The following is a 17619-nucleotide window of genomic DNA, read 5'->3' as shown; positions in this document are numbered from 1 at the left end:
AAAAAAAAAAATCAAAGGAGGTGATTCTTATGTATTTTTTGGGAACCCTTTCATACGTACTTTTCCCTTGGTGCTACAATCTTAAGTCAACATATTTTAGATTATAAAACATTCACCTACATTTAATGTCTTCATAGTCTCTTAAAAGGTAGGAAATTTTATTTTACTGGTCATCTGCAAAAACAGTTCAAATAGACTTACAAACCAGTACTATGTTACCATCAATATCTGATGCTTCATTTCTAGTAAACTAGACAGGCATTTATTTTAAGCTATAAGGAATTGCTCTTTGGCAATTATGGGAAAGTTTGCTAACACTGGGCTGAAGACATAGTTGTTTGTGAAGTGCTTATCTGGGATGCACAAAACCCTGGGTGGATCTCCAGCATCATATAAAACAGGGCTCCGTGGCACACCCTTGTATTCCCAGTGTACAGGAGGTAGAGGCAGGAGGATCAGAAATTCAAGGTCAATTTAGGATATACAGAGAGTTCAAGGTTAGTCTGGGATACATGAGACTCTGCTTCAAAAAGAAAAAAATGGCAAACACTAAGGCTCAGTCTTTGGCTGTGGAGTTGTATGGGTTTTGACAAATATATAGTGTAATGTGTTCATGGGTATAGGCATCAAACAGAATTTTCACCGTATTCAAACCCTGTGCTGGACCTTCTCTCTTTCTGACCAATCTCTTACAACCATGAGTAGTCCTACTAGTTTCAGTCCCCCCCCCCCAAAGGTGAATCTCTATAATGGTCCAAATTCATTAAAATTAAAATTCAATTCCTTCTTTTGCTAAGTTTACCATGTACAGCACATATACTGATGTGATTACTAGAGTCAGGCAAATTAACATACCCAACATGTCACATGGTTCCCACCCTCCTTCCTTCTTTTTGTAGCAAGAGTATCTACAAACTGTTTCAGTGCATTTCTAGTATACCAGGCATGATTGTAAAATATAGTCCACACACTAGATTGCGGTATGTATACACAAGACAGATTTCAGGGGCTTCCCGGAGCTCAATTTTTATTTAGGAACTTCTGTACTGTTTTCCACAAACAATATACCAACCTACATTTCAACCAACAGCATACAATGATTACACTTATTTCCATTTCTACATATCCTCAACAGCTCTTATTTCATTTGGCTGTGGTTTAGTTTGCTTTTCTTTACAAAAACTTTTTTTTTTAATAGGGTCTCCTTAGTCCCAGCCTGCAGGGAGCTGTGGGCCCCCTACCCAGAAATAGTAACTATTATCTGTAAAGCAAGCTGTTTACAGCTTCAGCCTCTGACTTCCTTTTAAGAGAAGCCGATGACTTTGTGAAAAACATGTTTTTCTGCCTCAACCTTGTAAATTTCCTCATCCTGTAAAAACATCCTGCCTCGTGGTCTGGCTGCCGAACGTCCGGTAAACAGCGGAACTTACCCGCCCAGCTTCTTCCGCCCTCTGCTTCCCTATAAAGGCTTTGTGCAGAGGTTCAATAAACAAGACTTGATCAGACCACTGTCTTGTCTCCATTCTCTGTGTCTCTTGCCCCATTCAATCCCCAGTCCTCACTCCAGGTACCCCGTTGAAAGTCCCGGAGGCTGGGACACCAGCTCACCTGGAAGTCACTAATGGGCCAGGCTGGCCTCAATCTCACAGAGGTCCGCCTGCCTCTGCTTTCCCAGGTGGGGATTGATTTTCTTTGTATAACAGCCTTTCTAACAGGTATCAGGCTATATCTCATTGAGGGCTTGTTTTTCATCTCTGTTTAATGATGTTGGGCAATTTTCATATACTTGGCTATTTTTTATGAATTTTAGTGTCTCTAAATATGTATTCAGGTGATTTGTCCATTTAAAAATTGTGCTGTTATTTTTATTTTGCTGAATTTTGTGAGTTTATATATTTTGGATACTAACCTTTTTATAAGATATATGAATTGAAAATATTTTCTTCAAACTATAGTTTACCTAGTCCCATAGTTTTGTACTTTTTTCAGAATGCCATAATTAGAGTCATGTAAGTATATATTTTTCCAGATTTACCTTAATTTCTCTTAGCAGTATGCCTTTATATTTCACCCAGGTCTTTCCAGCTTACCAGCTCATATCGGTAAGAATGGATGTGCGTGCATGTGTTGTGGCTGCACAGGAATGTGCAGGTACAGGTGAATGTGTGGGTACATGTTTGCAGAGGCCGGAGGCCAAGCTCACATGCTTTTCCTCAGGAGCTGTCCACCTTGTTTTTGGAGACAGGGTCTTTTACTGGGGACATGAGGCTTGCTGATGAGGATAGGCTGGCTAGCCAGCAAGGCCCAGGGATCCTCTTTTCTGTACCTCCCCAGCACTGGGATCACAAGTGTATGCCGCCATGTTCAGCCTTTTACATGGGTGCTGGGGATCAAACTTAGGGTCTCATACTTAGATTGCAAGCACTCTATTGACCCAACCATCTCCCCAATCCTCAATTTTTTTTTAAAGCTGAGTAATATTTCATTGTAGAGATTACCATTTACTTATTTTATGTGCTCGTTGAAGTCTGTTTTGGTGACTTTCAGTTTTTGGCCATTATGAATAAGGCTGCTTTAGTCATTCATGTGCAGGATTTTGTGTGGGTGTAAATTTTCAAACCAGTTCAGTAAATATGGGGTATGCTTGCTGGATCATATGCCCAGACTATGTTTAGGTGTATGAGAAACTGCTACAATGACTGTCATTGTCTGTTCCCATCACCAGGGAGCAGTGTTTCTGTTGGTCTGTCCCATGCCAGCAGTGCTATCATCTGTTCTTTGGGCACTGGTTACTTTAATCCTCGTGTACTGGTATCACATGTTGGTTCCCTAAGTGAGACCTGACACCGAGAATCTTTTCACATACTTTTGTGAGGTATCTTTATTTTTAATATTGTTTGACTATCATAGAATTGTGAATTTTACACCTTTTTTTTCCACTCTGAGCACCTCTCCCCCATTTATTGCCTACTCTCTGACTAGAATCCTTATTACAACATTGAACAGAAGTTGGGAGATGGGACACCCTTGCTTTGTTCTCAATGTTAGGTGCAGAATATGTAGTCTTTCACTATTAAGCAGGGGGTTAGCTGTAAGAGTTTCTAAAAATAATATTTTTACCAGTTCTTTGAAAATTTCATACACTTCATTTTGATAATATTCACCTCAAGTCCTCCCAGAATCACCCCCGCCTCCTACCCACCCCGCTTCATGTCCTTTCTTTTTTAAACCCATGGAATCCAATTTGTGTTGCTCAGATACTCTTGGATTTATGGCCACCCTCTGGAGTGTGGTCTACCTGCCAGGGGTCACTGGAAGAAAACTGACTCTCTGTATCCCAACATTAATTTTAAGATTTTCACAGATACATTTTACTAGGTTGACAAAGTTCCCTTCTATTCATTTTTGAGGCAAGTTAAAAAAAAATCATAAATATTGAATTTTTAAAAAAATCCATATTTTTTGCATCTTGAGATTTTTGCTCTCAATTTTATTAATACAATATATTACATTCATGGATTTTTGGATTTAAACCAAACATGCATTCCTGGGGTAAATCTCACATGCATGGTATAAAATACTTATTATATGTTGCTAGTTTTGGTTTGCTGTTGTGTTCAGAGTTTTTTTTTTGGTAACTTTTTCTAAAATAAACCATATTTTTTTTATTCTTATTCTTTTATGAAGTTAGTTAAAAATTAATGAACAAGAAATTAAAGAGACTGTGCTGCAATTAAGTTAGAATATTCTAACTGGAAAACAATTACTGTGAAACTATTTACATTCTCATAGAATTATAAACATTTCTCAAGGAATACTTTACAGCACACCTTTTTTTTTTTTCATACAGAAGAATTCATTCCAAAGCAATTGACATTGAGATGTTTTCACATGCATTTCTAATCTCTATATGCATGACTATCACTGGTCACAGTCGCCCACATTCTGAGCTCCTCGGCATCTGAGCATGAATACAAACTCGTCAGATAGACAGATTTCCTCTCCCACTAGAGGCTCCATACTCTGCCATCTCTGTCACTGTCCACTGTGTTGTCAGCACCCTCATCCATTCCCCCTGTCTGCCCTTCTGGTAAATCTAGTCAGCCAGAGGTCCCTGTTCCAGGAGGGTGTGTTCAGAGTTTTTAATAACTATACTCCTAAGAGATATAGGTCTGTAGTTTTTTTTTTTTTTTCAAATTTTATTTTTAAAACACTTTGTTATTTTATTCTTTTTTTTTTTTTTTTGTCTTTTTGAGACTGGGTCTCCCTGTAGCCCCAGCTGTCCTGGAACTCACTATGTAGACCAGGCTGCCCTTGAACTCACAGAGATCCGCCTGCCTCTGCCTCCCGAGTGCCGGGATTAAAGGTGTGCGCCACCACGCCTGGCATTATTTTATTCCTTAATGTATATGAATGTTTTGCCTGCATGTCTGTAAGTGCACCCGTGTTTCGCAATGCCCATGGAGGCCAAAGGAGAGCATCGGATCCCCTGTAGTTACTAACTGTTGTTATCTGCCGTATGGGTGCTGGGAACTGAACTTGGGTCCTCTTCAAGAGCAGCCAAGGCTCTTAACCACTAAATTTTATTATGATGTCAGCTCTGGCTTGGGTGTGGAGGGTCTCTTAGAAGTTTAGTTGCTGAGAGCTTGGTCCACAGTGTGGTGCTGAAAGGTGCTGGAACTTTTAAGTGGTGTAACTACAGGAGAGGATGTGGTCTTTAAGAGAAAGTTCCTTTCCTGAAGTTCAGCAAAACAGGTGTTAGAGAACCGGTCCTTCCCTAAACCTCTTCCTTTCACCTGTACACACATGACTCTTCTGTCCACGGCCATTTCCTTTTCTGCTGCTTCTCTGCCATATTGTGACACAGCCAAGGGTCCTTAACCAGGACAGGATATTGGTAGCACTCTGTGTGAGCCCTTCTGAAGCCACAATCATGAGCAAAATTAATCTGGAATGGTTGGTGTAAATTATTCTTAAATGTTTGGTAGACATCTCCAGTGAAGCCATTTGATTCTGAGGTTTTCCTTGTGGGAAGTTTTAGAATTTCTAATTCAATCTCTTTATTTGTTACAGAGTCACTAAGACCTTCTAATTCTTCAGTTTCAGCAGTTAGTGTCTGTGATGATTAGTGTTAATTGTCAACTTGACAGGATCTAGAGTTACATGGGTGATATTCCTCCGGACATGCTTGTGGGTTATTGTCTTGATTACATTTACTGATGAGTGCAGATCCATTTTTATTGTGGACAGACCATTCCGTGACTGGGATCCCAGACTGTATAAATAAAGGGAACCGAGGAGCAGCATGCATTCTCTGCTCTTTGTCTGCTTCTGGGTATGACAATGACCAGCTGCTTTAAGCTCCTGCTGCCCCGACTTCCCCACCATGACGGAATGTACCTTGAACTGTGAGCCAAGATAAACACTTTCTCCCTGAAGTTGCTTTTCTCAGAGAATTTTATCACAACAATAGGAAAAGAAACTAAGGCACTGTCTGTCTAGGCAGGGGTCAATTTCATTTACACAGTTGTCTGTACCGGTTCCTTATGATCCTATTTCTGTAATGACAGTACTGATATTGGTAACCTCTAATTACTGATTTTAATAGTGTGCATCTCTTCTGTTTTCTTAATTTAGCTCAGGTTCACTGAAATCATTGACTATTTTCCTGTTGTCCTTATTATTTCCATCATTTTGCTTGCTGTGGGTTTGAGAATCTTTCATTTTTTGCAGTTTTTTGAGGTAGAAGTTTAGGTTATTAATTTGAAGTCTTTTTTTAAGTATAGGTACTTAGAGCTATAGGTTTCCTTCTAAGTATTGCTTTAGGTATATGGGGCATTATTATAAATGAAATATAAATAGTGATAAATACGTTTATATAATTTGCTAAATATTGTGGATTTTAAAAGTTATTAAATGACATTTATTTACTTATTGTGTGTGTATGTGTGTGCAAGCCACAGCCTGAGTAGAAGTCAGAGGACAACTTGTAGGAATTGGTTCTTTTTTTCCACCATGTGGGTTTCAATGGATTGAACTCAGGTTGTCAGGCTTGGCAGCAAGCACTTCTATCCGCTGAGCCATCTTGCTGGCCCAGTATTGTGGATTTTATTTAGCTTTCCACAGCCTTTTCTCTATTCCAAATGAGGTAAGAAAACCAGAGCCAGTGGAGAAATAAAAACTGCAAGAGCACAATTTGGAAACTGTGGAAGGGTCATTTTGGCCTTACTGCTAGAGACTCCCACACACAGCCCCAGTCATATAGGCTAGTGACTCCAGCACGTGACCCTCAGTCATGTAGGCTAGAGGCTCCCCCACCCCACCCCCCGTGCATGACCCTTGGTCACACAGACTAGAGATTTTAACCCACCCAAAACTGGAGAGGTCTGAAATGACCCTGAATAGCCTATAAATGTAAGAAACTGTGGATGGGGGCTCAGGCTTTGGAGATGATTCCCCTGAGTCCGTACCAGCAGGAATAAACCATGATTCTTCACTCCACCTCCAGGCCTTGTCTCAGCATGCTAAATTCCCGTAACACAAACATTTGTTTTTTTCAGTAATTTAGCTCCTATTTAATTCTCATTAGAGAGAAGGTTTACACAATGGTTCATATTTCTAAATCAATGTTCAAGCTAGTGTATTTTTTAAAAATGTGCTTCTTTCAGTGCTGACAACTGACTTCCATGCCAGATAGATGCTGGGACTATCTAGTATTGATTTTTTTAAAAAATTTTAATCTTTATTACATTTTTTATTTATTGTATGTGTGTTTGTCATATGGGATCGTGTGGAGGTCAGAGAACAACTTTTTTTTTTTATGCATATGAGTGTACTGCCTGCATGTGTGTAAGTGCACCCGTGTTGTGCAGGGCCTGCAAAGGTCAGAAGAGGGTGTCAGATCCCTAGAACTGGAGTTACAGATGGTTGCTAGCCATCATGTGGGTGCTGGGACTTAAACCTAGGTCCTCTAAAAGAGTGATGATCTTAACTGCTGAGCCATTTCTCCAACCCCATGCTAGTGTATTTTTGAAGCTGGGACCCACCTGTTCAGACACTCTGTTGATGCTAGGACACCTTAGAGGTGGTGCCAAATCCATCTGTTTTAGTCATATCAAGTGCCTTCCCCAAACAAGAAACATTCATATGCTAGTAAATTTCTTCTGCAAACCAGTAAAGACAAAGATCCAGTTCTGCATGTATGTGAGTGTACCCATGTTGTGCAATGCTGTGGAGGTCAGAAGAGGGCTTCGGATTCCCCTGGAACTGGAGTTAAGGATGGTTCATAGCTGCCATGTGGGTGTTGGGAATAGAGCCCAGGTCCTCTGCAAGAGCAGTCAGTGCTCTTAATTGCTGAGCCATCTCTCCAACCCCTTGTGATTTTTTTTCAAAAGGCATAGATGAATAAAGCTTCTCTATGTACATTTTACTGGAGCTCCTGAATTTCTATTCTGAAAACTTTAAAAACCCTTGAAAAATGTAAATTCCTACCAGCAACATGTGAGTCCCTGGCTGTCGAAGAACCCTTGTTGCTCTGGTAATGTGTTCCACAGCCTCCTTGAAGAACACAATGGAATGAGACATCTAGTGGGAGAAATGCAGCAGATAAGCTAATTACAGGAGCGAAAAACCAAGTGTGCACTATGGGTCTACACACAAGGACACAGGAAGGGGAACGACTCTAGTCGCTCATGGATGACAGCATTCAGGGAAAACCAAGCTGCTCACAGTGAGATCTGTCCTCTGCTAACATTCCGGTGAACTGAGGTGGACAGTCACAGGGTTGAGGGAGCAGGCTGAAGAGTGGATTAATGGTATTGATTTGCTCTTCTACTGCCCTGTATTGGCAGGTGGGAGGAAGTGACTTAGCAAATTATTCATGGTATTCACAAATTCACTGGAGTCTTTGTTTCAGCACATCTCTGACAGGAACAGCAATGGGAGGGATCAAAGCAGCCAGGACACTGTGTGCGCTCTGGACCCTGCTGTTCTATTCTCTTGCATTTCTTTTTATTCTATGTGTATGAGTGTTTTGCCTACATATATGTAAGTGCCCCGTGTGTGTACAGTGATGTTAACAGATGGTTGTTAGCTGCCTTATGGGTGCTAGGACTTGAACCCTGGTCCTCTGGAAGAATGGCAAGTGTGACTCATCTTTCTAGCACCTCTCCTGCATTCCTTAATTTCATTAACTGTTGTCATTCAACTTCCTATGACCTCAGTTGTGTTCTCTCTCTGTCCCTCTTCCTTCCTCTCTGGCTCTCCCTGCCTCCCTCTCCAGGGTCTCACTATATAGTTCTGGCTGGCCTGGAACTTGCTATGTAGACCAGGCTGGTCTTGAACTCACAGAGATCTGCCTGTCTCTGCCTCCCAAGAGTTGGGATTAAAGTCACACCCCACACACCCTACCATACCTTGTTTTAAGATTACATACCATTGAGACAAGGTAAGGAGAAAAATACAAACAACTGTATCTCTAGTGGTCTATTTTGAAATCTGGGGAAACGCTCCTCCTCATCTTATGCATACAGACACACACACACACACACACACACACACACACACACACACACTTTAAAATGTTTGCTATGTATGCATTTGTGTGCACATAAATAAACATATACATGTCTGGCACTCCTCAGCTTTCTATATAATGTGTGTCTTTACCTCCAGAGATGTTGACCTCAACTTCATTTGGAATTCCTCAAGTATACTGAGAAGCTTATCATAGTCATTGGTGTTCTGATAGAGCTTTTTTCTGTGAGGCTTATTTAAATCCAGAAAGTCCACAAATAACGTTGGATCATTCATCAGGTTTTCATGACTCCAATGAATCTATTGGAAGAGAAGAATTCAATTACCATTCAATGATATTCAAATAACATTGTCATTACAATGCGATCCTATCTGTTACTTGGTCTAATCTACTTGTCACAGAAGCTTCTGGAAGAGTAGATCCTAGGATTCAGGTTCTTAACCTAGTTGTGTGTGTGTGTGTGTGTGTGTGTGTGTGTGTAGGGGGAGCAAGAGGAGGACTTCTGGCCATGGAGCCTGTGGGCAATGTTTAAAATGCTTATAATAAAATACAAGGGGTACAAAGCAAGCCAAGTAAACTGAAGCACAGTTACAGTTACGTCTCAGAACTCTAGAGGGTCTCTAGGCTGTCGGCTAAGAATGCTGTGGTGGAACATCAGTCCTGTGAGTCTCCACACTTGCTTTCCCGGTCCACTCTGCAATCTTTTGCTTAACCTTCATACCAAAGTCAAGAGCTATCTCCTCTTTGATGGCCTGACCTTTTCCTTCTCCTCAAAAACCAGGTAAAGTGAAGACTCTTCACTTCGTTGCTCCACTTCAGTGTGTATACACCGGTTATCAAAGATCTTGTCAGATGTCTGGCACCTGCTGGGTTAAAGGCAACGGCAGGCAGTGCCACACTGGTCCTTTGTAGGACTTACCTCACTTGATATCTGGCATCAGAAATCCTGATAGGCATTCAGAAGGCATTTGCTCAGCAAATGAAGGTTGAGGGGGTGACACAGCCTGATGGCTAAAAGACTGTATGACATCAGACATCTGATGAATAATGATGCCATGCCTTAACCAGCCATGTAACCCTGTGTAATGCTCCTCTGCTGGTATCATTTGTCAAAGGAGGATAATATCAGGGCCTATATCATAGAGGTGTTAGGAATGCAGATTAAAATGAGAACTGATGTGTAAAGTTCCTGAAACAGTACCTGATGCAACGATTACCTATTATTAAAGTTGTATTTTCTGAAAAAGCCAAGCAACTAATTAATATGATGATTCTCATAGTAATTTACAACACTGTATTCTTAAGTAAAGTTTGGTTAATATGGTAATATGGTCTTTAATTTGGGGCATTACAGCTGCTTTTTCTGTCCACAGGGCTGATCCTTGCTAAGGAAAACCTGATTCCCATAAATTTGATTCTTCATTTTATATTGCCTCTGTATCTATTCCTCAGTATGACAAAATATGAGAACTGAATGATGGGTGGCACATATATGGAGTTTAGGAGCTTCTTCTAGGACAGTAAGCAATAGGCTCTCTTCTGCTTATTATTTTAGTAAAGTATGTATCTCTTCTCTTAAAAATTATTTATTATTATTGTTTAGGGGTGACATGCATGTAGAGGTCAGAGGATAACTGTGGAGTTGGTTCTGTCCTTCCAATTTTATGTAGGTTTTGGGGGATCAAACTCAGGTCATCAGGCTTACATGACAAGTGTTTTGTCTGCCGAGCCAACCTCCCCCTACCACTCTGATTCACTCTTTATTCATTCAGCCTAGACATACTTGTTGAACACTTGCAGAGTGAATTCCAGAGATTTACAAAGAGATGAAAATCTATGATTCTGTTCCCAGGGAACTTGTAGGTTGGAAGGAGATAAGACAATTACAGTAAGTTCTGTGCTAAGAAAATCCCATCATCTTAAAGACAAATGAAGAAGACTCACCATCTGGAAAGAAGCTGGCATTGGTCAGATAAGGTTACCAAAAGTTAGAAAGCATGAGCTGACTCAAAATTTTATCCATATTGCAAAATGACAATTATAATTGCAAACATTTACAGTCATTTTATGACTTATGAATACAATGTAAAATAAGAGCTAAATAAAGCCAACATATGTATCATCTCAAATACCCATTATGTTTAATAGTTCTAAGAGACTCCATTCTTTCTGTTTAACTGAGGCTCTCCACCCTCTGACTGCCATCTTTCCATTCCTCTCATCCCCAGAGTCTCTGATTTTTTGAGTTGGATTTCTTTAGGCTTTGACCATACTAGGAACAGTCTTCTGTGCCCCTATTATTTCACTTAGTGTAACCTGCATGACTGTCAGTCTTGAGCAATGGCCAGGAGTAAGCCCTGGGAGAGGACCTGCAGGTATACAGGCAGGGGCAGTGGAGAACATGCTGTGTTGTGGTGGGAATAGAGGGTGGCATGTTTGATTTCTAGCATGCCCACAGTAGGGCAGGGCATCTTGATGGTAGAGAGGGCACGATGAACACACATTGGAATAGTTTCTACCATTCTGCATGTGACAGAGATGTACAAGGCAAACCAAGCTCTTCCTCTAAAGTTTATTTTCACTAAACTGCTTGCATGTATTTAAAATGTGGATACAAGATTTAGTATTTTCATTAATATAACAGCTTATATTTATATCAGAAACGGTTGTAAATATTTTATCTACATCAGTGCTTCCGGTTATTACCACAGTCCTATGAGGTAAGTAATCGCTACTCTTATTTTATTTTTAAAAATTTATTATTTTTATTTTATGTGTATGAGTGTATTGCCTGTATGTAGTAGGTAGGTATGCTCATGTCATGCAATGCCTGTGGAGGTCAGAAGAGGGCATCGGATCCCCTGGTACTGGAGTTAGGGTCGGTTGTCAGCTGCCATGTGGGTGCTGGGATTTGAACCCAGGTCCTCTGTGAGAGCAGCCAGTGCTCCTGACCGCTGAGCCATCTCTCTGGCTACACTGCTCTTTCTTTAGAGGTGAGGGAACCAAGACCAAGGTATACAGTTCACGAAGGGAGGACCTGGGCTTTGAACTTGGGCAGATGCTGAGTTTATGATCTTTATATTCAAAGCCTCAGGCTGTCAGGAAAGAAAACTAAGAACAAGAGAACAGCACACTAGAGACGCTAGTGCCCAAGTAAGGAAGATGACGGCAGTGGTAACTCTGAGGCACGACTCAACAGCAGCCCTGGGGAGGCAAAAGAAGACTTGCACGCCCGGAAAAGCCTTAAGATGATTCCAGACAGGTGAGGCGGAGCAGTAGATGAAGAGGGAATCATGTTTGGTCCTAAATGGCAATATTAGTTTATTGGACTTTTGAAAAGATTGAAAGATAGAAGTCATAGGGGTTAGTGTGAGTAATGACATCAGGTTGAGTCTGGGCTGAAGAGCAGAAAATTTGAATGAAGAGAATATACTGTTGGGAATGTCTATAAAGAATTTTTAAAAATCTTGATGAATTTAAGATTATATAAAAAGACACATATATACATTTATAGATTCACATACAAAGATTTACATCTATGTATGTATGTTCTATGCTGTTTATGTGCATGTTTGTGTAGCTAGATTGCCATAGATGAAGTCTGTATTTTAGAACTATGCTTTACTCTTATCAAGTACGGTTTTTGTCTTTAAATGTGCTACACTTCTTCAGTGCTATGAGGAGGTAACACTGCCCCGGGGGGAGAAAACAGCAGAGTTACACTTGGAGGAGAACATTCTCCTCAGGCCTCTAAGGAAGATGCAGGAGACTGAGCCAACTCACTGCCAACTGAGCCACAAGCCTTAGGAGAATCAGTTTATTCAAATCCACTTCTTTGTGACCTGCATTAAAAGACAGCGAGGAAACTAAAGGTCAAAGGGATGGAGAAAGATGAGGAGTCTTGGGCTTTGCAGGTTTTCAGGTTTGAGGTTCCTGAGAGGCCGGAAGGATGAACAAAGGATCAAGACAGGATCATCTCAATCATGTTGCAATAGATTTGCAGGTGAAAAGTAACAGTTAATAAGATAAAGTTGTCTTCATTATTATTACAGAGATATTTGAGGACTTTTATAAATTGATATTTCTGTTCAAGACTACATTTGAAATATTTTAAGACTGTACCTGAAAATAGTTCTGGAGTTCCTTTGAAAGCACTTGATAAAAAAGGCTTTTCTCAGTGGACTCAATTAAGCGATTGTGAAACACTCTGATGGCTTCATGAACCAAGAGAAGAGCAACTGACTCTCTACAGTTGATGATCGTCTTGTCAGCTTGCATCAATCCTAGGAGAAGCTATGGAGGATTAAAAAAAACCATTTTTCAAATGTTAGCAGGACAGTGTGTGAAATAAAGGCTCAAGTTTTGCAGGTTTTCATTCTATAAAAATAGAAGCAATTATCCAAGGTAACAGTCATCAATTTTTGTAAGTGAAAATCTAAATTTAGATAGGATGGGCAAGCTGAAGCCAAGGAAAACTGGCACAGAATGATGCCCAGTGGGAGGATTTGTCAGCTTCCCGTCTCTATCTAAGAGCGGCTTGCTTGGATGAGAAACCACACAGTCTGGCCTCTGTTTCCAGCGCAGGAGACCGTTAGGCACTTTTTGCTATTTATCTACCATCCATCTATCCATGCATCCATCCATCCATCCATGCATCCATCCATCCATCCATGCATCCATCCATCCCCATCCATCATCCATTCATCCATCCATCCATCCATCCATCCATCCATCCATCCATCAATCATCATTCATTCATCATTCAATCGAGATAGCGTCTCCCTGTAGCCCTGGCTGGCCTGGAACTCACAGAGATCCACCTGCCTCAACCTCCAGAGTACAGGGATCAAAACGTGTACCACCATGCTTGGTTGTGAGGCCCTTCTTAATGGTGGTGTGTTTAATGTTCTAAGTTTGGATTAAGAGCCTTTGTATAAATTAGGGCCAAAGTTCTACAGCAAGAAGAGAAAGATATATTTAAGAATGGTTTTGCTTAGCATTGCAATTTTGAAAATTATTTAATCAAGGATGAAGACTGAGCCAACACTGTTAACAAAAATCCTTGAAAATGTAAACATGTTTATGAAATGCATGCATACCTCCACTTCCTCATAGTCACAGAAAAATTTCCAAAATGAAGCAAAACCAAAGTATCCACTATAACCTTGTCACAACTCTCCCCACCCCCGCCACTGGGGATTCTAGCCTATATTCCATCAGACTTCGAGGCTCCATCACTTAGTTCTATGCTTCACATTATTTGAACAATTCTTTTCAATTCACTCATAGTGCAAGCGGCTAATGTGAATTTTACTTTTTACACCTTCTAACAATTTAATGTTCACAGCACCAACAGAGGAAGGGAGGGGGGAGGAGGGAGGCAGAGAGAATGCAGCAAAAGTACATCTCAATTTAAATGTTAAAAATAAGCTAGAGAAGTAATTTTGAAACAAACCTTAAACACGTCTCGAGGATTAAACATATAGTGGCATTTTGTTGGAGTTGGTAACATACTCTTACGTACTTGATAGTATAAAGCCAGGGATCAAGACACAATCTGATCTCTACATTTCTGAACATCAGCTATGAAATTATGGATGGAGAAAAACATTCCCAAATGAGCCTTCAAAAAGAAGTTTTATAATTTAGTTAAAAAATTTAAATGTTGACTTTCTGGCTAATACCTACTAAGAAGCAACCTTGTGTATCAAAATGGAGGGGTAATGTAATCATTAAAAATATTACTAATCAAAATCTCCTTAAAACATGGTGATGGATTTAGTACAAAGTCCTGTTATTTGTATTTAAATTTATTTTTTTTTATTTTATGTGTATGAGTGTTTTGCCTGTATGCATGTGAGTACATATATTTCATGTAATGCCCACAGAGGCCAGAAGAGGGCATTGGCTTCCCTGGAACTGGAGTTACATACAGTTGTTAACGCAATGTAGGTGCTGGGAACTGAACCCGGGTCCTCTGCAAGAGCAGCCAGTGCTCTTAACCACTGTGCCTTCTCTCCAGCCCTGAGGTTTTTATTTTAAACACATATCACATGTGTTTCTTATGCATACTAAATTGCAATTTCAATATTGAGAAAGTAATAATAATAGGACAGAAAATATGGGGGAATAAAATCCATCACAAGAAAATTTTTTAAAAAAAGTTTTAAGTTCTTATATTTATCCTTATGTTATATTCTTTAAAAAAAAAAAGCAAATGAGCTAGATGTGAGTCATCTAAATGTGCCTAGCATTTGTGAGGCCCTGGGTTCTATCTCCAGTACAGGGAGAGAAGGGGGAGGAAGGACAGGCTAGACGTATTACCTGAAAAATAGTACATAAGACACTTTGTGGAGGATGAGGCAATACCAGTATGGAAAAATGTTTGAGGAGACGTGGACTAATCGCATTCCCACTGGCTGCAAAAGCACTGGATGCTACTACAGAAAGATCTTGAACATTCTGTAGGAAGAGTTTTAAAAAGAGTCAATAAATACATCTGTAGGAAGTGAAATGTGTAACTACTTCCCTGTCCCAAACAGAAGAATTTGGGAAAATATTTATTACAATTTATTACAAAAATTGCATAGTAACAGAAATGTTATTTTGATTTAGTAATAGTTATTTATTTATTGAGACAGGGTGTCCTTTAGCCCCAGCTGGCCCAAAACTCACTGTGTAAATCAGACTGGCCTTGATCTCAGAGATCCTCCTGCCTCTGCCTCCTGAGTGCTGAGATTAAAGACGTGTGTGCCACCACACCCAGCCAAAATTTAGTTCTTACAAGAAACACATTAGAAAGTGTAGCTTCAAGATAAACTACTACTAGCAGGTTTTCTAAATGGTACCAGGAAATAGCTCATTAAGAAAAATAGCAATCACTTCAAAATATGAAATTACTAGGAGAAAGCATGGGGGATACATCATGATACTGATCTGTGCAAGGAAGTTCAAATGTCAGTGACAAAGACTAAAACAGACAAGTAGGATTGTATGAAGTTTCTGCATAGCAAAGTAGTCATCAGAGTGAACAGACTCTGGCATAGGGTTAATTTCCAGCATACATAAGAAACTCGAATGCCTCAATAGCACCCCTACTACAAATAATCCAATTAATCACTATCAGGGAAATTCAAATAAAAACCATAATGAAGCTGAGCTAGAACAGCCAGCATCAAAAAGATGAAACAAGCAAAAAAGGTTAAATAATGCTTGTGAGGCTTCAGAGAAAGGAAATTCTCATAAACTGCTAGAGGGAATGTAAGTCAGCATGGACCTTATGAAAAACATGTTCCAACAATCCTATTATTGAATGTATATTATATACACATATACACACATATTCAAAAGATGAAATCATCATATAAAATATCTGAATTTATAGCACTATTATCAGAAGAAAAGTATAGAATCAATTTAAATGTTCATCAGTGGATGAGCAGAGAAAGAAAATATGCTGCATATATGAAGTGAAATACTATCAAGTCTTTTAAAAGAAGGAAATCCTGACACTTGCAACAGCATAAATGAATCTGGAAGACATTATGTTAAGTAAGATAAGTCAGGCACAGAGACAAATACTATATCATTTCACTCACTTTGGGTATCTAAAAAAGGTGGTATCAAACATTTTTCAGTAATAACCCTATATGTAAATGGTTTCAACTCTCCCAATTAAAAGATGCAGGCTCTGGCTTCCCTTGATGATGGACTGAAAGTGCAAGATGAAATATCCCCACCCTCCTTCCATCCCAAAATGCAGACCAGCCAGTTGCATTCAAAGATACCTATCTGTTGTCTCCTAGAAACACACCAGACTGACACACTCAGACTGAGAGTGAAAGGATGGAAGTCAATCAAGCTGAAAGCCCAAACCATTCTGGTACAGCTACTCTGATAACTGATAGAGTATACTTCAACCCAGGGATTGCTGACAGAGGGGTTGGAGAGATGGCTCAGCCGTTAAGAACACTATTTTTGCAGAAGACCCGGGTTCGAATCCCAGCACCCACATGGCAGCTAACAATTGTCCGTAACCCCAGTTCTAGGGGATCTGACAGCCTCTTCTGCCCTCTGCAGGCATTGCACGACACGGGTGCACTTGCCTACATGCAGGCAATACACACAGACACATAAAATAAAAATAATAAATAAAATATTTTAAAAAGCCCTCTGCTTCCCTGGGCCTGCAGGACCCGCCTCAGGCCTCTCTCCTACCTGCAGGCCTCACTCTGGGGTAAGTCCATTGCACCCTCCCTGCCTTGACTCCCCCAACCTCATTCACCCTCCCATCTCCCCCTCCCTTCTCTCCTCTTAGCTTGGGCCCTGCCCCATTCCTTGTCTTGGGGCCCCCAGACACCTGGGGAACCAATAAGGCTTCCTGATCCTTTTCATTCAGACCAACATAGTGCCTTCTCTGGGCCCCAGGAGCACTGCTTCTGGGCCTGGCCCCACTCTTAACTCCCTCTGCTTCGCTGGGCCTGCACCACCCGCCAGCCTCTTTCTGGGAAGCTGGAGTTGACCTTTCCTCTTCCTGATCCTTTGCATCCAGACCAACCCAGCTCCTCAGTGCAGTCCCCAGGAGGCCCTGGGGCCTCTTCCCGCCCCATCTGCCTTTGCATCTCTTGGTGTCATGGCCACCAACGGCCCTAGACCAGCATCTTTCCTGGGCCAGGCTCCTAGGCCAGTCAAAACCCCAAATTCCTGAGGCCAAAATCGTTCCTGGAGGGATCCAGACCTTAGGATAAAGCCTGAAAACATTTGACCCTCCCTGGAATTGGGCCTCTTTGGGAACTCCTGAAGACAAAATCAACCCGGCCACTCCAACATAAAATCAAAAGAGAGAACTGGAAGCTTAGACGAACCAGCTTTTCATGCCCAAAAAGTAAACCACAAAGACACATAAAGTTCACAAAAAGAAGCAGACCTAAACTTGAAGGCCTGAGTCTCACACAAGAATCAGAAACTACAAAAGAAATTCACATGTCAGAATCATAGAGAAAGAATAATAACATGAAAAACCAAAATAACATATCCCCACCAAATACCAATAGTCCTCTAGAGGAGTACAAAGAGAACCCCAT

At 40.6% G+C, this 17619-nt stretch overlaps 1 protein-coding gene across 1 annotated transcript in view; it reads right to left on the bottom strand.

Annotated features, from left to right (window-relative positions):
- Dnah14 (dynein axonemal heavy chain 14) overlaps positions 1-17619 on the bottom strand; it is a 322248-nt gene that overhangs the window by 110863 nt on the left and 193766 nt on the right. Inside the window, 5 exon segments of the mRNA XM_029559013.1 lie at positions 7492-7584; positions 8668-8835; positions 12659-12829; positions 13992-14159; positions 14861-14998. Coding sequence (XP_029414873.1) covers positions 7492-7584; positions 8668-8835; positions 12659-12829; positions 13992-14159; positions 14861-14998 — 738 coding nt within the window.

This window comes from Nannospalax galili, unplaced genomic scaffold (assembly GCF_000622305.1).
Source record: "Nannospalax galili isolate Female #2095 unplaced genomic scaffold, S.galili_v1.0 scaffold368, whole genome shotgun sequence".
NCBI classification, from domain to species: Eukaryota; Metazoa; Chordata; class Mammalia; order Rodentia; family Spalacidae; genus Nannospalax; species Nannospalax galili.
The sequence above is the reverse complement of the archived record's forward strand: the minus strand, read 5'-3'. Positions and strand labels throughout refer to the sequence as shown.